At 39.0% G+C, this 24033-nt stretch overlaps 2 protein-coding genes across 5 annotated transcripts; both read left to right on the forward strand.

The window, feature by feature from the left end:
- The first annotated feature begins 319 nt into the window (after positions 1–319).
- On the forward strand, positions 320–4060 carry LOC132202270 (zinc finger protein 45-like). Its single transcript, XM_059629076.1, has 10 exons — positions 320–491; positions 640–762; positions 899–1092; positions 1143–1297; positions 1770–1970; positions 2022–2189; positions 2379–2487; positions 2545–2628; positions 2815–2996; positions 3111–4060. Exons 1-10 carry the CDS (start codon positions 443–445, stop codon positions 3397–3399), a joined length of 1554 nt encoding a protein of 517 aa, XP_059485059.1. The 5' UTR covers positions 320–442; the 3' UTR covers positions 3400–4060.
- A 677-nt stretch (positions 4061–4737) lies between these two features.
- Positions 4738–23418, forward strand: LOC132202218 (diacylglycerol kinase theta). Of its 4 annotated transcripts, none has more exons than XM_059628992.1 (20): positions 4738–5812; positions 10798–10877; positions 10943–11045; positions 11495–11715; positions 12413–12569; positions 13260–13298; positions 13368–13544; positions 14170–14304; positions 14584–14701; positions 14761–14951; positions 15375–15587; positions 15644–15778; positions 15956–16130; positions 16190–16338; positions 16706–16885; positions 17689–17818; positions 17877–18032; positions 18273–18429; positions 18481–18588; positions 19099–20170. In XM_059628992.1, exons 1-20 carry the CDS (start codon positions 5662–5664, stop codon positions 19195–19197), a joined length of 2874 nt encoding a protein of 957 aa, XP_059484975.1. In that variant the 5' UTR covers positions 4738–5661; the 3' UTR covers positions 19198–20170. The 4 variants fall into 4 exon arrangements, with proteins under 4 accessions (XP_059484975.1, XP_059484974.1, XP_059484976.1 ...); XM_059628991.1 differs by having other exon boundaries at positions 4739–5812; positions 17632–17818; positions 20032–23418; XM_059628993.1 differs by lacking the exon at positions 13260–13298 and having other exon boundaries at positions 4739–5812; positions 17632–17818; positions 20032–23417.
- Positions 23419–24033: the final 615 nt, after the last annotated feature.

The following is a 24033-nucleotide window of genomic DNA, read 5'->3' on the forward strand; positions in this document are numbered from 1 at the left end:
TCTTACCGATTAGTTTTCGTAATATTTTTCCTTGATTTTCCTCAATTGCTCCTACACGGCTTAAATCAATTAAGATGCACTGACGCGTAGCCGTGATCGAGACGAGTCAGAAGTCGGTCGAGACGAGGCAAAATTGTGGTCGTCAGGCAGATTTATACCTACCCCCGCTCAGCGCTTCCATTTTTATGGTGGAGTGGAGAGTTTTCCTAGTTCTCTCCTCCACACCCGGAGAGGAGACCATGTTATCCCCCAATTTTGAATTCCCGCGCTGCTTTGGTGATCTTCGAAATTGAGCCAATGAGAGGCCGCGATTTCAGATTAGGTGGCAGCACCGCTGAAGAAGCAAACTTTAATAATGGTCGCACGTAAACAATGAGAAAATTGGTCGCGAAACCCCAAATTTGAGAGATAAAAGGGTTGAGTGGCGGGCACCGATGGCAAAATGCTCAAGGCGCGACTCACCGGGTTCAAAGACAACGCGCCGATTTCAAGTGAGTTCACTTTTTTCACTCGCAAAAATGAACAAACAAACAAACACAGCTCCTCCTATGAACTTTCGTTTCATTTCCTTTTGAGGAGACGGAACTTCTCATTTTAATGTTTAATTTAGGGAAATTTAACATTTTTTTATTCGAACAGACGCGTCCACGTCGGAAGAGCAGGACGTCAAAATCGAGGTGACCAACGATGAGGAGAGAATGGCCGAGACGAAGGTCGAGGAAGCTCTTGCCTCCGTGCCGGGCCTCGATTTCTCCGAAGAAGGTTTTCCATTCTTTTTTATTTACCAGAAAAATTGAATTTTAAAATAAATTAAAGTTAATTAAAACCGCATGTAAAAAATCCTGAAAAAAATACAAATTTTATAATTATTTCTAAAATATTTTTTTTTTTATCACAGAATTTGAGGAGATGAGCGAGTACATTGACATATCAGAAATCGCGGCCAAGCTGAATTTGCAGGCGGAAAACGGTGCAGCCGATTGCGACAATGAAGAGCTGGGCGATCGAGAGGAAACGTCGGACCCGGACAAAAAAGTTCCCCAAGATGAGTGGAAGGACAACTGGGGCATCAAATGCGGCCTCTGCTCAATCGTGAGTTTATAAATTTGCGGAGAGAAAAATTAAAAAAACCTAAATTGAAGGTTGTGGCCAACAAGCCTGCATTCGAATCTCACTGTTCGGAGCTGCACCCCGACTTTACCCCTCTTTACCAGTGCTCGTATTGCAACAAGGTGATGGACCACTACTCCACCTTCAGATCTCATCGATACAGACACGTCACGGAAGGAAGGTTCAAGTAAGTAAATATTATTTAATGATATTCAAGAAATTTGATCACTTTTTTTTCTTAAAAAATTATTAAAATTTTTGTTGAAAACATTTCAACAAGAGTCATAAAATTAAGTCATAAATTAAATTATTCCTTGCATATCAATAAGGAATTTTTAATTTGTCTCACAACTCCATGGCCATCTAGTTTAATATTGTGTTGATTAAATAATAATAATAATAATATAAATCCGAGATCAAAAGGTCTCCCTTCAGTCTCAGTGAGCCTTGGTTGACTTGGTTTCACTTACACAATCAAATAAATTTTCCACCATATGAAATGTAATAAATTTATATGGCACGTTTTTAAACTAAATTCCCTATAAATCTAGATTATTGTCAATTGTCAATTTAAGCAGAAGGAATGTAGATGCGATTCTTTTTAGAAATTCCAAACTGTTTTCGCTCACAATAATTTCATTTTCCGTTGCATTTTTCAGGTGCAGCTATTGCACAAAAGGCTTTTCGGTGCGCTCCTTACTGCGGGTGCACGTCGAGTCAAAACATGCCCAGATCAAGCCGTACATCTGCGAGACTTGCGGCAAAGGCTTTGGCACAAAACCAGGACTCAAACTGCACCTCCAGAAACATAAAATCTCCTTCATCGGCAAGCAGTGGCCGTGCAACGTCTGCGGCAAAGTGTAAGATTTCTGCTGTTTTCATTTCGAGCTGATTTTGAATTTTCTCTGCAGTTTGCTCACAAGTTCCGGGCTGAAGGCGCACTTGGCCGTGCATGAACAGGGAAAGCGCTTCATGTGCGAGCTGTGCGGAAAAACCTTCACTCAAAAGGTCAACATGCAGCAGCACCTCAAAGGGCACACCGGCGAGAAACCCTTCACCTGCCACATCTGCGGCAAGAGGTTAGTTTTGGGCATTGCATTAAAATTAAAAAAAAAAGAATAGCATGAACAAATTGTTTCATGATTTATAAAAAGTTTTCTGTTTTTCGTTACTGTTTTCTTTTTAGTTTCTAGAAGTTTCAATTTTTATTTTACTTCATTTTAAAACTGAATGGAATTTGAATATTTGAAAATTATTTGACATTTTAGATTTGCTGAGAAATCTCATCTAAACCGCCACTGCAGCTTCCACAGCGACGACCGGCCCTACAAGTGTGATATTTGTGGCAAAATGTACAAGACTGAGCGTTGTTTGAAGGTTAAATAGACAATTTTTTTTTAATATTAGATTTTCATCTTTTAAATTATTTGTCAGGTCCACCTGATGACTCACAAGGCCGAAAGACCGTGCAAATGCAAGTACTGCGGCAAAGGATTCCTCTCAAACAACAAACTTAAGGTAGTAATTCTTAAATGTATTTTGCAGTTCTGTTTAATATAAAACTAGGACTAGGAATTTTGATAGGACAAAGCCGACTGCTGTAATTAAAATACGATTTATTTTGACAATTTTGATCAAAGTTATATTAACTGGAATAAATTTTTAATCAGATCAGCAATTAAAATACAACATGAATTTCCACAGCAACACTACAACATCCACACTGGAGACAGACCATTCAGCTGCAAATTCTGCGAGCGAACCTTCACCAACTATCCCAACTACCTGAAACACACCAAGCGGCGGCACAAAGAAGAATTTGCCCAAATGGGAGGCTCCCTTGCCAATCACGACACCAAGAGACGTCAAGAGCAGGCGGCTCAAAAGTAAGACAAATTAAACTATTGATCTTGATACTTAATATTCCCAAATGAATTGTTAATATAATTTAAATAATTATAATTCATAAAATTAGCAATGTATTTTTTTTTTCAATTTAGGGCCAAAACTGAAGCTGAAGAGAAGAGGCAGCAGCAGCAGATTCCAGTTGTCCATCCCACCTCGACGGTGTGCAATCCTGTTGTCCCCGAAGCGGCGGTGGCTGCCGACAGCATTGACATGGTGCTTCCGTGCGCTCATGATGAAAACCTGATCAAGTACGAGCAGCAGATGGAGCAGCCGATGATGAGCGAAGTCATGTTCCCTGTGCAGAACGGCGTCGAAATCATGCCTGTGTACCAAATGAACCAGCTCTACTACCAGGACAACTACAACGCTTTGCCACTTTGACGACTGAACAAGAAGGAAAGAAGAAAACATTCCATAATTTAATTTTAAACTAATGTGCTTAAAAAAAAGTAATATTTTTCTATCTCACGTATTGAAACTTTGAATGTATTTCAGACAATTGACAGGTGTTTTGAAGTATGGGAATTGCTCTCGAGTTCAGAGCAGATTCTTGACTGAGCTTTAGCGTTAAGAAAGGAAGTATTTTGCAGCTTTGTTCTGTCCACACAAAAAACTCGTCCATCATTTTGCCGGGCGAGTTAAATTGCTGGAGCAGAAATGCCAAAGGATGTAATATATAATTGAAATGAAAAAGCTTCAATTTTGTAATCTCTTTAAAGGGAGGCGATGGAAACAAAGTATTTTTGTAAGAATCAATTGAGGTTGTAACATGTTGTTCTTCAACTACTGATTTTTTCTTTGTAACGAGAGATTAGTAAATAGTGAACTCCCAAAACAGTGGTGCAAGATGAATTTGTTTAAGGCAATTTTGCTGGATTAGAAGCTTCAATCCAGTGACAAATTAATTGTATATGTTCATTTTTAAACAAAAATGAATGAATTTTGATATGCTTGAAAATGGACCTAAATTTAATTGCTAGTAAGGAATCCTTAATTAGTGTAATTATATAAAATAAATATACTTTATATTTTTCAATCATAATTAATCTAGTACTTATTTTTTACAAAGTATGTTGATCTTGAGGAAGATTTTTAAATTAGGCTTTTAAAATCTTATGGGAGTCTAAAATAATCATCGTGGAGATAGAAATATGAAGGAAGGGAATTTTATTTATTCTAATATTTTAAGAAAATTGGCTCATTATCAGTAGGTCAACATAAAATTTTTTAAATACTCATTTTTTTTTAGTAAATCCGTGAAAATTTAGAAGACTATTCCAGACTATTCATTAGTTTAATGCTTGAAACGCCATTACTCCTTATTGGGAGCGGGTATGCAACCGGTTCGGCACATGTCACGAGCCGGTTGCATAACTAGGCTACGCAGCTACGGTTAATTTCGGCGCTTCCATTACACGTTTCAGGTCGGCAAAAGGCAACAACTTTCTCTGGCGAGGAGGGCACGGCGAATCGCGTTATCGGGGTTGGTCGGACACGTGACCGATCGTGGGACGGTGTGTGTCGGCGTAGGCATAATTAAAATTAATCCAGAGTGGATACACTCGCCGCGTACATGTACATATATGCAATTCATGGGGGTAGATTTTTATGCGCGACTCGCAGTGCGCGCGGCGTTCGAAGAGAGAGAGAGAGAGCCCAGCTAAAGAGAGAGATAGAGAGAGAGAGAGCGGGCACCGATGGAGGGGAGGGTCGAAAACTGGAGCTCTACAGATCTGGAGAGGAAAGTCGGAGAGAGTCGCGGTGCTTAGCAGAGTGGAGTGGAACGGCAGCGAGGCGCGAGCTGCTCGAGGGATCGAAATTGAGCCCTAGGAAAAGAAGAAGCAGAAGGTGCAAAAGGTGCAGAAGGTGGTGTCCATCGAGGTGCAGGGGCAGCAGCAGAGCGAGTCCGGCGGGGGTGCGGAAATGTGCGGGTCGCGCAGCGCAAGGGCCGACGATCGGCTGTGACGAGAGCGAGAGCGCCCCAGAGTGTGATGAGGTGTCCGGCAAAATGTGAGGCCGAGCGAAATGACGACGTGACGAGTGGCCGCTGCCGCCGATCGCCGACTAGAGTGGCCGTCGCCGCCGCGGTCGACGCCGCCGACGCCGCCGCCGCCGCTCCTGCCCAGCAGAGGACGAGTGCACACCAAAATGGAGGAAGCGGAACAGCGCTCGCGACCAGCCTTCCGACGCTTCTCTGCGCTCTTTCTACTTAGCTCCTGGGCACCGGACGATGTCACCTAATTGCCGACGACACACCTAGGCGGCCACTTTTGAACCGGACACGGAAAAAATACACACGCAAAATAACTCACACACACACATACACAAATACACACACACACGGACTCTTGCTCCTTCCCGCCGCCGCCGCCGCACCTCTCTCCCAACAGCGAGGGTGCTGCCCGAGTATATATAAATTTCTATATTTTCGTTCGGAGAATATATTTTGATTTTTATATATATATAAATGTAAATATACACGAGGAGGAGGAGAAGAAGAACAAGAAGAAGTGAGTGAATTATTTGGACTTTGGGGGCAGCTGCGAAAAAACTCGGTTCTCTTTCTCTCGAGGGAGAGAGACGACGACGCCGCATGCACGCAGTTAATGAGCCAAGAGGAAATGCTGGAATCTGAAATGTAACATGGCGAACACGAATTGTTCCGCGAGTGAGTCGAGTCCACAAAATGCGAACGGCCACGTTTTCACCAAAAAGACTTTTCACAAGCCTACTTACTGCCATCACTGCACTGACATGCTGTGGGGCCTCATCCAGCAGGGATACATCTGCGAAGGTAAGAGGGGCGTGGTTTCCGCGGACCCCCCGAAGCCCCTCGACTCCCCCAGAGGTGGTTTTAATTTTGCCTCCACAATCGACACGGAGTGAAAATAAAAAGGAAAGGTGCAGATCCGAGTCGAGATTGCACAAGGACCAATTGTTGATTATTGATTTTCGCGCGCGGCACTGCTGTTGCAGATGCTATTGAGCCATTTTCTGGCCTCGCTCTCTGCACCGAGATCCGCCAAATCGAGTAAAAAATAAAAATAAATTTGAAATTAAAACTTGAGATGAAGGGACAAATGAGTAACTTGATGTTGCAAATAAGAAAAAAATTACTCAAATAAATATCATATTGATGCGCAAACATTATAAAATTTTAGATAATAATTCGCATGAAATTTTAATTAATTTATATAAATGAGACATTTAGAATCATAGAAATACCACTACCGTAAGTCCCAGTGACCTATTTATCATTTAAATGTGAAAGCTCGTAATCACTGCTATCGATTTCAAGGATTCTTTGTAGAAATAAATCTACATAAGTAGAACACTCAAAATTTATATATTAAATTTATAATTAATAAAAAAATCCACAGTAATTTCCAGTAATTTCTTAACCTGGTAGGACGGACGAAGTGAAACAACAGATTCAAACAGTTTTAAACTTGAGAGACGAAATTTCGCTGCAAACTTTTATTTCTACCGCAACTTGGCTGGTTAACTCGTTTTATTTTTAATACCCATTTGCGGGAAAGTGCAAAAATGCAGCTCACTCAGCGTACAGGGCTGTTGGAGCGAGTTGAGCATTTGTTGCCTCATATGCCAGAGAGAAATTCGTGACGTCACCTCGGTGCTTCATCCCACCCCGCAACCACCCCCTTCTTGCACCCGTGGCCTCTCGATCAATGTTCCTCGTGCTTGGCTGCCTGCCCCGCTCTCTGTCCCACGTTTAGCGGCGCGCACTCTGCGTCTGCTGCTGGCTAATGTTACATTGTACACTCGCCTCGCCGCTGCACATTGTGCCCTCGTCGGTCGCCCTCTCGTCCGGAATAGCAAATACACACACACACACACACACTCTCTCTCTCTCCCCGTCCGTGCACCATTAAGGTGACCGATTTACGTCACAATCATCCTTGCACGGATTTCCATCGTGTTTGTGTTGCTACTCGAAAATAAGACACACTCACACTAGCCATCAGCCTTGGTCGCCCGCCACCGGCATCCGGCCTTGCTCACCATTTTAATACGCGCATTTTTCCCTCGGAAGTATTTTTGGATGGCCCGAGTCATTCGTCACGCAGCGCCCGCCGCGTCCGACCAAACGTCCCCTCGACTGATAGAGAAAAAATTCCCACTCGGCGCTGTGTGAAATAAACATGCAAATCCTCAAAAGGAGAACCAGAAAGCTAGAAACTAAATTAAGAAGAAAATCGACATGTTTAAATTATTGTCTATTAACCACTCAAGTCGTGGCAAAATTACTAAAATTAAAACAATACAAATTACTCCAAAAGAATTTTATTTTTTCTTAATAATGACATTAAAAATACATGATGATAGAGATTAAAAAGTTTTTTTTTCATTTGGAAAGATTTTATATATTTTTTAATCTAATTTGATCACTTGTTCCACTTCATTTGCATCGATTATTAGAGTAGAATAAACAATAATAATTAACTGAAACTTTCATGCTCATAAAGGGATAACCAAATATTTTTAATTTTTTATGTTTTTTTTTACTCAAATAAGAGCTGCAAAATCTGCAATAGTAGTTCGTTGGACATAAATATCCCTCATTTTAAGAGTTCATTGGACACGCATATGATTCGAAAAATTGCTAATCTAATATCTCTGAGACCGACTCTATACCCAAATTAACAACTAAGCTAGTCAATTTACATAGTTTTTTTTAGTGAAATCATCTATAGTTTCTGATAGATTCCTAAGCTGACAGCCTTTGAAATAAAAAGTTTTGTCTTATTTCAGTTCGCGTGAGATTGGCATCAATGAAATTTAAATACATCCAAAGTATGCACGAATTTCAACCAGTGTAATACTTTTCCGCTTTTCGTTTCATTCGTTTGTTTTTGATCGATGTATTCTTCATAAAATGTTTTAAAAAGCACGAAACACCTGATAAACAAAATAGAACAAGTTATGTTATAATTTAACTTCACAAGCTCTGGAAATTAAAACGTTCTTTTGATGGAAATTTCACTATATTTGAACCATTTGATTAATAAAACGATCAATTCCCGTTTCTAAGTTTTAGTTTCTCCATGTAGCGTAAAGAGGATTTTATTAAGAAATACCAAGAACTACAAAAAAAGTTAATGTTCAAAAATCTGGAGAAAGCATAAATAGCGCAAGAATAACATAAAATAATAGTTTTCGATTAATAAGCTGAGGATTTAAGAGAAAAATCCACTTTGATCGAGAAATTAACTCTTTCTATTTTAACTTGCGATAAATATGCATTATTGCGGTCGTAAATCGAGTGTTTCTTTTTTTTATTGAAACCCAATGAATAATAAAAAATTACTATTACAGAAATTTACCCAGCAGAAAAAACTTAAAATATTTGCCCCCCATCAGATAATAGATCAGCTTGTTTAAAATTGAATTAAATTATTATTGACTATTCATTCAAATTGTTACAAATACTTTGTTTACATTAAAATATGTTGAAAACAATTTTTTAAAAACAGCAATTATTGGACAAATCGGCGACGCTACTAGCAAGAATTTTATACAAATTCCCTTCACATGAGGTTAATTTATGAATATGGATATTCCAAAAACGCACCAATATTCGTAATTTTAGAAAATTAAAAAAAAAGAAAATAGTGAATTATTATAAAAGCTGTTGAGACACAAACAAGCAAAATATACTTAAATTAACCGTCAAACCTTGGACTTCAATATATATTGTTTTTTAAAATATTTCAAGCTTTTTTAATTGGGTAAAATTTAAATAAAAACTATACGGTAATGCTCATGATTCGAAATTTAAGTCGCATTATTCCATTTACAACGAGGAAAAGCCCGATCTCTTCACTTCCATATTCCATTACAATTTCCGTCAGGGCTCCAATTCTGAACTAGGAAATGTTGTTTGTTGAATTCCTCTTGCAGAATCATATTCGTGGATTAGACACGTTTAGGGTTGTCGTGGTGTTAATTCACAATTCTGAATTTAATCTCTAACAACAAATATAATAAAAGTTTGTTAAAAATTAGGAATTGCTCCGACACGGTTGGATAGACCATTTATCTCTTTATCTACAATTAAAATCCTTTTTGAGTTATGAAAATATTTGTGAAGAATGATAAAAAATAATGGCAAGCACAGTTTTGAAAGAGGGAAGTAGCAAAAAGAAGCAACAGAATATTCAAGAATAAGGGTTTTTATTGTAATGAGGCCCTCGACGGTGTGCGCAGCAAAAACGCAATTTAACGACTCGAGCGATATGAGAGCTTTAAATTTTCGCTTAAAATCTGTTTAAATCAAGCTTGTTCTGGTTCTTTTGATTGAGATTTTCTTCTCACTTCAACAGATGATTTAACAAAATGGAAGGAGGTCAATATACAGTCGAGAGTTGCATCGTTTTTAATTAATTTTCCAAAGCAACTAAAATCATGATGCACTTATTTTAAACGAACCGTCGTGGAAATAATTTTGAATTATTTTGGCAGCGTCGAACTATTTTCCGAAACGTGCTCGAAACACGAGAGTGAGAGAGAAAGAAAGAGAGAGAGAGAGCGTGGTTTCATGGTACGCACTCAAAGTGTATCTCCCTATGTGGTGCCACGGACGGAAAAGGGAGGCATAGCTACTGCTCTGGCAAAGCAAGGAACACACACACACATATAACCCTGGTCCTCTGGCCCCGATCAATACTTTATAGCAGGCTGCCTTTGCTCTCTCTCTCTCTGCCTGCCCCTCTCTCCTTTCCCACCCTTTCCATACATCCCAAGTCAATGATGCGCTCGCGCCGTGATCGTGTTCGCCATTCTGGTGTGCGGAGTCGCTCAGTGATGCTAAATTTCAACGTTCGCTCCCTCCCGCACGCACTTTTCCACCGTCAGACCCTTCCGCGTTTCCAAAATAGAGAGAAAAAGTCAGAAATATTTCAATTCTGATTCCAATTCGGCCGCAATGGCAGATTTTTTTATTACCAACTTTGGATGTTTCAGAAATAAAGATTCTTTTTATATAAATACAAATATTTTACGGGAGTTTCCGTTCTTGAGATATTTTTAAATAAAATAAATCTAATTTTATTACTCTTTCACTCATGTTGTTCCAGGATAAAATCGCATCTCAATAACAAAAATGTGTTTTTCTTAAGTTTGTGAAAAAAAATTTGTCAATTTTTTTACTCATCTAGTTTGCATTTGAAATGTTCACATAAAACAAATTCAAGGCCAAAAAAATAAATTTTAAATTAACAAGGAAAATCAGAAAATTTAATCCTTTCCTCTTTCCTCACGTCAGAAGTTTTTGGTAAACGTTTAAATTAGAATATTTGCGTCATTTCAGTCAGAGTATCATCTAAAGAATGACACTGAATTAATGAACATTTTTTATATTTTTCCTTGAAATTGTCAGAGCAACAGTTGCCAAGATTTGTAGACTTAGCCAAATATGAATACGGAAAACAGAAGCGAAAATATACTTTTCCCTATAAGTTTGCGGCTGCGTTCTTGGAAGAGCAGAATCCGAATGGCAATTTTCCCGGAGAATTGTATTTTCCTTTCTGGTTCTTGTGCAGTCTCGGGGTCTCGTGCATGAATGAACACAATGTGCAGCAGTCTGACCTGAGCTGCATCCGGCGTCCTACTTTCTTTCCTTGCATATCAAACAAAAGCACAAAGCGGCAGGCAGGCCGAGAAAAAGCAGCCGCACCCTCTTTGTCTGTCGGCCAGTTTCGTTTGTCCAAATTAATATGTAATTTGCCCGATTGTAATCGATTTTACTGCCTGTTGCAGCTTGCAACTTTGTTGTTCACGATCGCTGCCTTAAGACAGTGGTCAGCCCATGTTCCAGCATTGCTGCTTCCATCATCAAGGTCGGTCTCGAATTTTGAAAAACGATTTCCGAAATTAATGAGAAAAAAATAAAAATCCTTTGCAGAACCCGGTGGCGCACTGTTGGTCGGAGCAAGTGCATCACAAGCGCAAGTTCTGCAACGTTTGCCGGAAGAGACTTGAGGACTCGTTGTCTCTCCACTGCGAAAGTGAGTATTTTTGGCCACGTCGCCTGCAAACGGACGAATTATGCAACCTGCGAGTCACGCAAGTCTTGCCGGCTGCATCGAATAGTTTTTTTTCTTCTGTATTTTATTGTTAGTTACAAATAATATCAGCTGGAAATAATCTCTACCCAAATACATTATTTAGATATTCAAAAGGAACAAATTAATTTTTTACAAAAAAAAAGAGGAAAATCAGAAAACAAAACCATCGATTACATGGAAATTGTATGGAGTTTTTACATTAAAGTTTATATCATGATAATCAATAGGAGATAAAATTTGTATCTTCTCATATTTGTAGAAAAAGATGAATAATGTTTTATAGATTGATTTTTTTTCTTCTTAAATTGCTATTTAAGACCAACCATTCTCAATTCAAAGTGTGCTATTTTCTTCACAAAATTTAAAACTTTTGCGCCTTTCCATTTCAGTATGCGACTACTTTGTGCACGCCGAGTGTCAGGACTTTGCGACGGCCGACTGCAAGCAGAATGCCACCTACCTGCCGGGCGTGTTGCTGTCCGACGTGCGCCACCTGCACCACTGGCGCGAGGGCAACCTGCCGAGCAACGCCAAGTGCGCGCTCTGCAAGAAGACCTGCTGGAGCGCCGAATGCCTCGCCGGGATGCGCTGCGAGTGGTGCGGCATGACGGTGAGTCAAACCATTTTGAAAATTCCCGTCTAACGAACTTTACAATTGAAATGGAAAAAAACTTTATATGGCAGTAATCGTAATTGAAAAAATTATGATTAATTTTTGTCCCACTGACATGTTACAGTTTGAGGAACTTTAATTACGTTTTTTCCATTGTTGATTATTTGTCCAAATTGTGACATCATATTTTTTCCCTATTTAAAATGTATTTATTTGAAAAGAAAGTAATTTTTGCACAAAACGGCACCACGAGAAAGAATTTTGCTAAAACTTCCGACATCAATTTCAATTTTCTTTTCTTTTGATATGATAAAATAAAATATTGATTAAATTATATCTTTATTTTCAGATATATTATTATTTTGATAGTTTAACTATTTGTTATATAATAACTAATTAAGATTTACATTAAAACATTTTTAATTTAGATTTTTTAAGATTTACTTATTACTTAATATAATTTCTGTAAAATAAATTAAATAATAATTAAATCTTCACTATCAAAAATCGTTTGATAAAGGGTGAAGATGTTGAAAATAAAATTTTGTCAAAATAACTTTACTCAAAGAAGAACTTAATTTGTAAAAATGAACGTTATTCAAAAATTAAAAAAATTATGTGACTCCCGAAAAACCTCAACTTTACAAAAAAAAAACATTTTTATAATTATCATAAATTTTGCAATGTTTTTCAGTGTCACGCCGTGTGCCACAAAAACGTTCCTCCAGATTGCTCGTTTGGCGTGCTGCAGCCCATCTACCTGCCGCCGCACGCGGTCAGCATCCCGCGCACCGAGGTGCCCATGGAGGCCATCATCGGGGTGCAGGTGCGCCGCAAGGAGACGCTGTCCCGTAAGTTTTGAATTGAAAAATAAAAATGTTTAACCAATCAAAAGCGCGCGTGCGACCGGCGATAATCATCAAAATCATTATCTCTCTCTTCACCAGTACATATTATAGTGTAAAGTTGGTAGGCTGGACGGACTCTGCACCCGAGCCGTGTCCGGCCCTCTGTCTCTGTCTATCTTTCTCTCTGTCAACCGCACTGTATACACTGTTTGAAAGCAACACCGGCGAGTCTCCCTCGCACACTCTGCATGTCTCGCTCTTCTCTTCAGACTGAGAGCAAAACAAAAGAACAATAATAATAAAAAAATCACTGATTAAAACAAAAAACTTAGCGCTAAACCGATTTGCGCGACCTGTATATGTAATGATCTCCCCGCCTAAAATCCAATGACTGGTAGTGAGTTGCTAACCAAGACTAAATCCTGGAAACTCAAAACACTTCATTATATATTATACATACGTACATAGTCTCTCTCTTTTTCGAGGAATGTAATTTTGCCTGCCAAAAAACGGATGCGCGAGATTAACGAAAAGGCATCCCCTGTGTATATTGACTTTTTTTAAAACACCCTTCATTCTATATTATTAATATAATTATGTATTTTTTTCAATCACGATGCTTCTTCGTTAGTTTCTTCTTCCGTTTCTTGAACATCAAAATTACGCGTAACTTTTCATGAATTGAATTTTCAGGATTCGTTCTTGGTAGCACTCTCGCGTTTAGGATTTTAGGTAAGGAGGTTTTGGCGCTCGCCGGACACGCAACCGCAGTCACCACCACGCTTGCAATCTTTCTTTTAGCCCGAAGCATATCAGAGGAGTTCAGCTCCGGGGACACGAGGTACCGCGACGAGGATGCGGCCGGCGGCCACGTCAGCGGCGGCAACTCCTCCGGGGGCAGCGGAGGCAGCGGCTCTGGCGGCAGCAGCTCGTCGGCGAGCCAGAAAATGGTCAAGGAAAAGGACGAACGAGACGAAGGTGAGACGCGGCGGACAGGCGATCAAAAAATATAAAAAAAGTCTTGATGAGTTAAAAATAATTTATATAATTAAATACTGGTTTGTGAATTTAGGTGAATTGTCTCTTGTTATAAACAAAATTTGTGTAAATTATGAATGTTTTTGTAAATGAAATACACGATTGACACCCTGAATGTAGTTGTTGGAAATTTTGGATTGGAAACGCAGAAAATAAACAAGTTATGAATAATTGATTTATATAAAAATTTTTAACGAATGAAGCTTTTAAAGTTTCAGTAATTGGACGTTTAAGTAAATTTTGCAACAATCTTGTTTAATTTACTCTCAATTTAAAAGCTTGCAACATTTTTCTTTACAAATGATGACAATCTAAATCAATAAATAATTCTCACTTTAAATAAATAATGGTAAAAATAAGAACAACAGCCAACAGATTGGTTTATGCAAACAACTTGTAAATAATTATGAAATTCTTTTTGAGCCTGGCAAATTGAAAAATGAAACGCAGAGACCAAAATTCACAAGCCTAGACGCCTAATTAAGATTTGTTTGCAAACATTGATTAAACCTTAGAATATAAAACGGGCACTCTAAATAATGCTGGTCGCACTAATTTGTTGCAGAGGTGATAAAGGTTTACGACGGAAACAACTCGATGCGCCGACGCTTGTTTCGCGTAATTTCTGTATCTCGATCAGCCAGTTGTACCCAAGTGTTGGCAGCTGCGCTCCGAGCCTTTCATCTCCTCCGAGACCCATGTACGATGTGATCCCTAAGTATTTCCACTGCACTCTCCTGTCCTACATTCTCGCCAAAGTAATAGATCTGAATATGCCAAAAACCCCCGAGATGTTCTTTGACCCGCGCTGCAGCAGATTTATTCATTCCGACAATGGACTCTCTCGGACTTAGTTTTCCTCCGCTAATGGCCAAATGAACGAATGAACAAAAAGAGCGCCGTCCTCATTTTTCCGCCGCCCCTTCCCGCCGCCGATCGAGTTTCGCTGTGATTAATTTCCACCTGCTTCAAATTGCAGCTCACTTTTTCTTGACTGACGCGTACTCCACCGACGAGGTGGAGCTGTGCGACCCTCACCCTGTCCAGTCGCTGCACAGAAAGGAGGGGAAGAGGCCGGCCGTTTTCCTCAGGGCCGGGTATATTTTTTTTTTGAAGAACTTGAAGTGAAATTTGACTAATTGATTCGTGACGACAGGGACTGTGACGATGGCGAGGTTCGCATTTACCCTGGAAGACTGCAAGACGTCCAGCAGCAGTGGTGCACGGTCAAGATCAGCAGCCACACCACCGTGGCCGAGCTGACCAAAATGGCCATGGACGCCTTCGGACTCGGCGACGCCAACAGCGAAGACTTCCGCATGAGCGAGGTCTTGCTGGACCGCGGAGGTATAAAAAAAAAAAAACGCTTTAATTCAGATTTTAAAGTGTCCATTTTTATAAATTTGAAAATAAATTCAGAAATCCCCCTCACCACTTAATCTAACAAGTAAAAATTGATAATGGTAGGGATGGGAAAAATTAGGCGCCTATTTAGGTGATTTTATTAGCATAAAGAAGCCAAGAGCTGATTATTTTTGACGTTGAAAAGATATAATTTTTTATATAGGCATTTTTCTGCAAATAGAAGTGCTTTTAGGATAAATTTAAAAAAATAATAATAGGTGATAAAAGGTGAAAAATTTAAGTTAAGGGATTTTAGGTTTATGCAAAAACGTTTTATCCGACTCTCCCCTGAATGAAAATTGTTCTAAAATTACACAAGATTTCCGTTTACCAATTTGGCTCTAATTAACTCTTTTTTCTTCTTAGTTTCGGAGCGTGTGCTGGACGAGGACCAAAGACCTTGGCTGATCCTGCGACAGCTGGGGAAGGACTCCATCAGGCAAATGGAGTTGATGCGCTTCTACCTGCAACTCAGACAAGATCCGCACGGTCCAAACTTGGCCCTGTTTGTGGGAAATTTGCCGCCAAACTTATCTCAGCGCAACTACGAGAACATCCTTACAGACTTATTAAGCAAAGGTGATTGAATTTATTCCTCAGAATAATTGTCTTCAACTTGGAAATGTATTTCGCAGAAAACAAGTTCAACAGCATAGGACCAATTTATTACGAGTACGGATCAATGGTGATAACTTACGAGGACGCCAATAAAGCAGTGCGCGCTTTGTACATCTTAAGAGAGTCAGCGTTCGAGGACAAACACCTCCTAGGTAATTAATTAATTAACCAGAACAATTACAATTTTTCATATAATAAGTTTTTCCATCTTGGAAATTTAAATTATAAAAAAAAATATGGTTTTATTTCAAATTTTTGAAGTTTTCCTGTAAAAACATTTTCAATTTAAAAAGTTATCATTTATAATTTTTAATTAATTTTCTTTGCAGTCATGTTGCTTCCAAATATCGAACCCTCCATGGTACCTGCCGGAGTTACTCCTCTCCTAGTTTTTGTTAACGTCAAGTCAGGGGGCTGCCAGGGCCTGGAACTGATCACCAGTTTCAGGAAGCTGCTGAACCCCTATCAGGTGTTCGACCTGGACAACGGCGGCCCTCTCCCAGGGTAACTCTTTTCGGTCAATTCGAGATTTTTTTTGTATCAACAAAAATGTTTCCTCAAAGGTTGTACGTGTTCCGGCATATCAAAGACTACAGGATCCTGGTGTGCGGAGGCGACGGCACCATCGGGTGGGTCTTGCAGTGCCTGGACAACGTTGGCCAGGACTCGCAGTGTTCGTCGCCCGCATGCGCGATAGTACCCTTGGGCACAGGTAAACCAACCACCGACTGTAGGGGTTGGAAAACACTACCAACCCCCTCGCCCAATATCATTTAATCTGACAATTTTTAGACAGAAAATCTTTTTGAAAATTTAATATTATTTAATTTAGTTTTTACTTAATTTTTGGGATTTTTTTAAATAAATTTTTTTAATGCAGTTAAGAAATTAAAATTTAATTAACAATTTTTAAATCTAATTTATTTAAAAAAAAAATGTATTCAAGTTAATTTTTGGTTATCCCTAATTTTTTATGCTCTTTAAGAATTGAAATTTGGCTATCTGTAATTTTAAAATCTCTTTTATTGTTTACAATAATAACTGAACTATTGACTTTAAATCTACACTTTTGCGATAAGGAAACGACCTGGCGCGAGTGCTGCGATGGGGACCAGGCTTGGCGGGCGGTGAAGACCCGATGAACCTTTTGCGAGACGTGATTGACGCCGAGGAGATCCGACTGGACAGGTGGACGGTCGTGTTCCACCCTGAGGACAAGGCTGACGACAGCAAACTGCAGCAACTCGCCAACTCGACAGGTTTGTTTCTTCTTCCGGGCATGCCATAAAATTGGTACATTCGATTGGTTTTTTCCATCAAACTATTAATTTTCTCTCCAGCTGAAAAAAGCGAGAGAAAAATCTGCCTCACTCATATATACATACGTTGCGCTCTACTTTCTCAGCTGCTTTTGACACGATTTGCTACTTTTCCGAATCCACACTGCTCTCAAAAGTTTCAAATTTAGCCCCGCTTATATTCACCCTAGCTCTGATTTTCACTCTTTTGAGTTTAGCTCTTTCCAGAACTGCAAAATAAAAAGCTCTGTGTATAGTTTCTGCTGAGTGTGCGTGACACGGCAAAAAAATAAAACAACATGGAAAGGAAACGGTTAAATTTGTGCAGTTTTTTTGTTTTATTGTGGTCAAGTAAGTCTTAAAATTATCTAGTCAATTGTGATTGCAAAAATCAAATTGCGATTGAACAGATTGGAGTATCAAAGGGATGTGCTTTGACTAAAAAACTCATCAAAATTAATTATTCTATTATTATTAAATTTAACTTGTAATGTAAAAAATTCATCAAAGTTTAAAAACTGAATTCAAATTTAAAAAAAAAAAGTAAAAAAAAAACGATAGAGTATTACAGAGAATCAATTCCATAGAGCTTTGCCCGATCTACTTCTCTCTTGAAAAATCGCATGCCCGAGAAAATTTAGCTCTAGATCTCCTTGCTAGTCTCGATATTTTACCTGCTTGCTTCTTTTTTACCTTTGTCCTAGCAGCGGCTGCAGCCAAAGTGTCACAGACGCCATTTACGTTGAGCCAACGATTTCTTACAGCCGGCTCGACCAGCGAGGACAACACACAAATTTTCGTCATGAACAATTACTTTGGTATTGGGATTGACGCCGACTTGTGTTTGGATTTCCACAACGCGCGAGAGGAAAATCCCAACAAGTTCAACAGCAGGTTTGTTTTGAAGCAAAAATTCATAAGAACATTTCTTATTTAATAAAAAATAAAATAGATTACACAACAAGGGCGTTTACGTGAAAATGGGCCTGCGGAAAATGGTGGGCAGGAAAATGTGCAAGGAGCTGCACAAAGAGATCAGACTGGAGGTGGACGGGAAGCTGGTGGAGCTGCCACAGGTGGAGGGAATCATCATTCTCAACATTTTGAGGTGAATAATTTAATTTTCTTAATTTTTAAGCAGTTTTATTGCAAGCCTTCAGCGTAAGAAAGGAAGCAAAATTTATTACTTAATTATTTATTATTATTTTTTGTTCCTGTCTTTTTGTAATTTTTTTTTAAAAAGAAGTGTTTTTATTTTATAATTCTTACATCTCTGCTATTTTCTCATTTATGTCTTAAATTGCATAATTGCAACTAAAATTTTGAAATAAATTTCCGTTTTCCATAGCTGGGGCTCTGGAGCAAATCCGTGGGGTCCCGAGAAGGAGGACCAATTTTCAAAGCCTAACCACTGGGACGGAATGCTGGAGGTGGTCGGGGTCACGGGCGTTGTCCATCTCGGCCAGATCCAGTCCGGCTTCCGCTCAGCCCTCAGGATTGCACAGGTATAAAAGTAAACTTTCTGAACTTGCTTTTTTTGATAATCATTTTCCCAGGGTGGACACATCAAAATTCACCTCCACTCGGACATCCCTGTCCAAGTGGACGGCGAGCCGTGGATTCAGAGCCCGGGAGACGTAGTTGTTCTCAAGTCAGCTCTCAAGGTACGTTTAGAAATTATCAGCGGCGTTGAAAATTGTGTACATTTTTGCTTAATATAAATTGCTTTCTAATTTTTGATAAAAATCGCCGAGTCTCCAAGACCGACTCTCGAATGATGCGTGTACAAAAAAATAATGCGACAAAATATTGTATCATAGTCCCTAGACCTTTTCAATTTCATAGGTTTTGCTTCTCGTCCTCTCGATTTATTCAAATTTTTCCAACTCGCTTACTTCTCCGAAGCCCTCTACACATTATTGCTGACCAGGGAACACTGGAAATTCTTATTTTTATTAAAATTTAAATAAAATCTAATTTAATATTGGGAATAATCTTTAATGTTTTCAAATTTTTCTTACCAAGAAGTATTTCCAGCGTTGCCTTGTAAAATGGAGATTTAATTCTTGCTGCAACTCTCACTACTTTTTTACTCCTCCTATTTTTGCTCTACTTTTCCGCTCTCGATTTTTTCCACGACGTAATAAACGATTTTTTCGCCCTGTTTTTTAAAGGCTACCATGCTGAAGAAAACCAAAGTCAAACGCAGAAACACTGAACCCACGATTGTCCCTCTTCCTGCCAACATAGCTACCAGTCCTGCCAATGACTGATCCACGTTTACGTTCTCCCAAGAAAACCTCTCCTATTACTGTGCGTTGATTTGAACCCCTGATTTTCACAAACAGTCTTTTCTCTTACCCTCTATCTTTCTCTTGAGCTCTCTTTTGATTGTGCGTCGACTTGTTTGATTGGATGGATATTTTTGCACCCCTTGAATGCATCTGTACATTATTTTCCCTTAATTTTGCACAATCCATAATATATTAACTAACAAAACCTTGCAGCTCTGCACACAAACACACTCGATTTGCCACCAAATGTGTTCGTTTGTGTGTGCGTCCCTGTCTGTTGATATATTAAAAAATATAAATAGCCACGATTAATATTATTAAATTAATTCAAGCACATTTCAAAAGGGAATGAGTAGCCAAAATAAGCTATCGCGCGGACGGAGATAGATAGAGTTTTATAGAGAGAGAGATTTCATCTTATTTTGGCTGGTAGTTCCTGCTCCGATTATTTTTTAAATAGACTAATTTAAAACTCACACGACTTATTTGCCGTGTATGCGACAAAATGATAACCGACATACATAGTAATCACTGCTGTTATTTGTCTTTCTCACCCACAACCTGTACGTTTTCGTTCACATCGCCTTGGTTACTGTTAAAAATTACAATGTTACTCGTTTTTTGGAATTATCATTTAACCATTTCTCATATTATTACTTTTTTCCGTTCATTTTGATCAAAAAACAAACAAAATTATCCAAAAATGTTACTTTTTCGTTTTTCAACCTTTGTTTTGTGCCCTGGAACCTTCGGATCCCGCCTTATGTTGTGGACTCTCCCGCTCCTCTCTCCCGACCCCGTCCAATATGCTAGGCCACGATGCTCAAGAAGACCAAGGGCAAGATCAAGCGGCGCAACACGGAGCCCTCGATGCTGGTGTCGGCGCCGTACACGGTGCACAAGCCCGGCGCCTCACCGGTGCAGGCGAGTCCGCACGCCACCGGCGGCGGCCTCTCGCAGGTCTTCGAGGACGACACCTCCCTCAACAACACCAACTTCTGAGGGGACGCCGCGCTGCCGCCGCCGCACCCGACTTGTGATGCGACTTCTCCGCAAAAATTGAGAATCAGTAGTGCACGTGATACAGTAAAAATAATGCAGGATGATGATGACTCGTCGTTTCTGTTTGCACGCGCCCGATGACGGACTTTCTCGGTCGCAGTGCGCGTGAAATTAAATTTATATACACACATGAATTTGAACGGAACAAAACACGGACTCGAAAACACACGTCGACGAATCGCTCCCCCCGAAAACGGTAAAAAAAATAAAACGGTTTATCAAAAACAGGTTACACGAATTGCTATGAGGAAAATGGGATAATAAAATGCCAAAATCATACGAAATGGGAGAAGCTTAAATTATTGTAAAAAAAGTGTGCCAAATACGAAAAAGCAGAGTTTAATCGTTGAATCACCGACTCCTTATTACAAGAAAAGCAGAGAAACTCGCAATTGTGAGTAAAAATGTTGACCGAGGAAATAATGAATACTTTATTTTGTTAAAAGAAAGGAGCCAGCAGGCTTTTCGTAGTCTCTGCGAAAACGCGAACACATGGGAAAAAACGTAAAACAAGGTTGTGACTCTGTTTACCTTTGGTTACACAAACAGAAACAAACACACGCAAACAAGAGAATCCCCCTGGTAATCTGTGAATGGCATATTAATTAATGTCTATCCAAATAGGTATAATACGGTTATTGTTAAAACAAAACGCGCGCGGAGAAAGAAGATATTTGATGACGAAACGACGTGGATTGATTATTATTGAGATGAAACCAAAAATAAAGTAAAAAATACACGCAGAGTCGCAGGAAAAAAGGACGTAATTATTGAAGAAATTAATTATTTGAATCATCGTATGTTGCGTAAAATAGCAATTCCTTTAAATGTTAGCGTTGAAAGAAGAAATTGATTAAAATTGATCATTGTTTGTGCGCAATGATTGAACACCAGCCATGTTACAATATCGCCAAGGAAAATATTGATTACTTACTTAATTACCCCCCAAATGATAAGAGAAAAAAAAATACAAACATCCAACGTTGGTTGAACGAGATGAATTAAAAAAAATTATAAATTACGTGATCGAAGCACGAACGGTATGATTGTTGAAAATTATTATGCTGAAAAGCCGCAACTCTATCGACAAACTACATCGCAGCATTATATTCTTAAAAAAAAGAACGAGAAAAAGAAAAATATCCGCAGGTGGCAGACACACGCGGGCCTAATCTTACAGAGTCAGTGCATTAAATGATTTTAAATTAATGAGTGAATTAATTAATGTTGTCTGATCGTCATCTATAACTGTGTGCTTTACGATGATTATTGATTTGAAATGAAAAAAACAAAATATGAAAATAATAATGATTCGCGCACTCGTGCGGTGCGTAAACAATTCGGAGACTCTCTACGCATAATTATTGCATTTAACACGCACACACCTACACATACACACACACAAAACTATTTAACTGTACCAAAAGGGAAGATGTTGATCGTCGGCGGGGCGCCGTCCCGTCCGTCGCGCCCGGAAATCAATTCCAAATTCCGCGCCGACGGATGAGACGGGAACAAAATGAACGCCCGGCAAATTGATCTCGCGGCGTCATCCTTGGCAGATCAATCAAAAGTTCCGCGGGGACGTTTTTCGTTTCAGAAATGTTTGTATTTGTATGATTTCTAAAGTCGGTTTTAATTGTTGAATTAATTAATTAATGAGCGCGTTTTCCCCGCGGAATCGGCATTTCGTTTCGTCGCCGAGTGTCGACGCACGTCGGCAACGTCGGCGAATTTGAATATTTACGCAAAGGTTCCCGAATTGATTTCGTTGCATTTATTGTTGAGAAACAAAACCGGTTTGTTATAAGTAGATTTTTTATATTTATTTTGGGGAACCGATTAAAATAAAAAATGAAAATGAAAAATGAAAAAAAAAAGTATTAAAAATAATGGAAAAATACGCAAAAAAAGTAAAAATGTTTGGTTGAGAAAATTGATTCAGCTCGAGTCGAATTTTGGGTTCGCGGGCTGGCGGCGTTGACTCGCGCTTCGGCCGCGGACAGGCAACGCTCGGCCAGCCCTGCTCGCGACGTAGCTAACGCAACGCATGCTTACACGCATTACGCATATAAATACATGTACAATATGTGGTTTTTTGATAAACGCAGACTCGACTGATGACAAAGTGGCTAAACTTCGCACATCACACACCCTGTGAGGTGAAAGCGAGGTTTGCCGTTTCTCAAGGGCCTTGCTACGTAAGGGGCTCAGTGTCCAAATTCCTTGCACAGGGATGTCCGACGCGGGGCGCGACGACCCCGCGAGGCGAATATTTTTTCTGCTCGCAAAAAAGTGGTCGCGCTCCGGCGCGATTTCCATCCAGCGTTCACGTGGGACAAAAGGGATTTCGACAAAATACGTATTTTGGCTCTTGAGAACAAAAGCTGTCGGTTCGCAGACGCTTTCGTGCGGCGCGTCGTCCGAAATTTGGGACGAAACGCCGTCCGACGAGTCTCGAACGCGTGTTCGACGGCGACATTGGCTGATACGGAAAAAAATTCAAATGTTGCTAATGAATCATTACGCTATAGGTAGATCGTGCGAAAACACTCTAGAATCGTAGCATCTCAATTACGACAAAACGTATATCTGCTGTTATCCTCACCGCATAGATACCGAATGAAAACAAAAAATCTATATTATATTTCTCCTTCTCTCCGATACGAAAAAAGATATGAGAAAACGATTTCAGACCACGTTGTGCAGAAATTAATACAAAACTAACACACACAAACACCCACTCTAGCCAAACGTTTTATCCAAATCTTCCCCCCTAAAAAAGAGATTTACTATTTGAGACGAGAATATTTATCTGAAAAATATAAATACCAACACACACTCACACACACAACACTACTTCATCGAAAAAGAAGAAAGAAAAACACTCGTGCGCACTCTTTTGATTTCGAACGACGTAATATTTTTTGTATTTATTTTGAGGACAAAAACCCGACAGGCTTACTTAGCAATAAAAAGATCTCTCTTGAAACATTTCAATGTGTTTAAATGTATACATGTTCTAAAACTATGTATATCTATATATAAATTTAAATTTGTTGCTATACAAAAGCAGCAAAAATACAATAATGAAAGAAAAAAACAAATAAAAAATTAAAAATGTTCATTAAATGCTCCTGTTTGTTACTTATTTTTCCAAAACCCTCCGAAAAATTTGTTCCTTTTTCAGAAAACTACAAAGTTTTAAAGATTCGCCGAAATTACGAGCAAATGAGGCCATCAGAGCGTTCGCACCTGCATAGATGGAGGTTTTTATGGTTATTGCATTTTTATCACGGAGATTTTATAGTCATGACTCTCTTGCAAAATGTTATTACAAAATTCTCTTCAACAGTCGCAATAAAATTCCATTTACAATTAAATTTTAAATTTATAATTTCAAATCAAAATTATTTAATACTGGAATAAATAAAGATATAAATTGTAATTTGAATTTAAGTCGCCTTAACCTTGATAGGTTTTGTTAGTTGTTTTGTGTTCAAAATTGTTTTGTGACAAAATGTAACTTTGAATAATTTTTCACGGAAAATTGTTAATTAAAAGGTTGACTATTTTTAAAAAAGATTGATATTTGTACTTATTCTTGTCAAAATGATTTCTCAGCTCATGAATTATGGCTGCAGCCGAAACGAGTAGAGCAGGATTTTTTTTCTTAAGCAATAAACAACTCACAAAACCCACCGAGGAAATGCTGACTTTAAATTCAAATCACCATAAATCAACCCTCGATCG

This window comes from Neocloeon triangulifer, unplaced genomic scaffold (assembly GCF_031216515.1).
Source record: "Neocloeon triangulifer isolate White Clay Creek 2 clone unplaced genomic scaffold, ASM3121651v1 ptg000015l, whole genome shotgun sequence".
Classification (NCBI taxonomy): Eukaryota; Metazoa; Arthropoda; class Insecta; order Ephemeroptera; family Baetidae; genus Neocloeon; species Neocloeon triangulifer.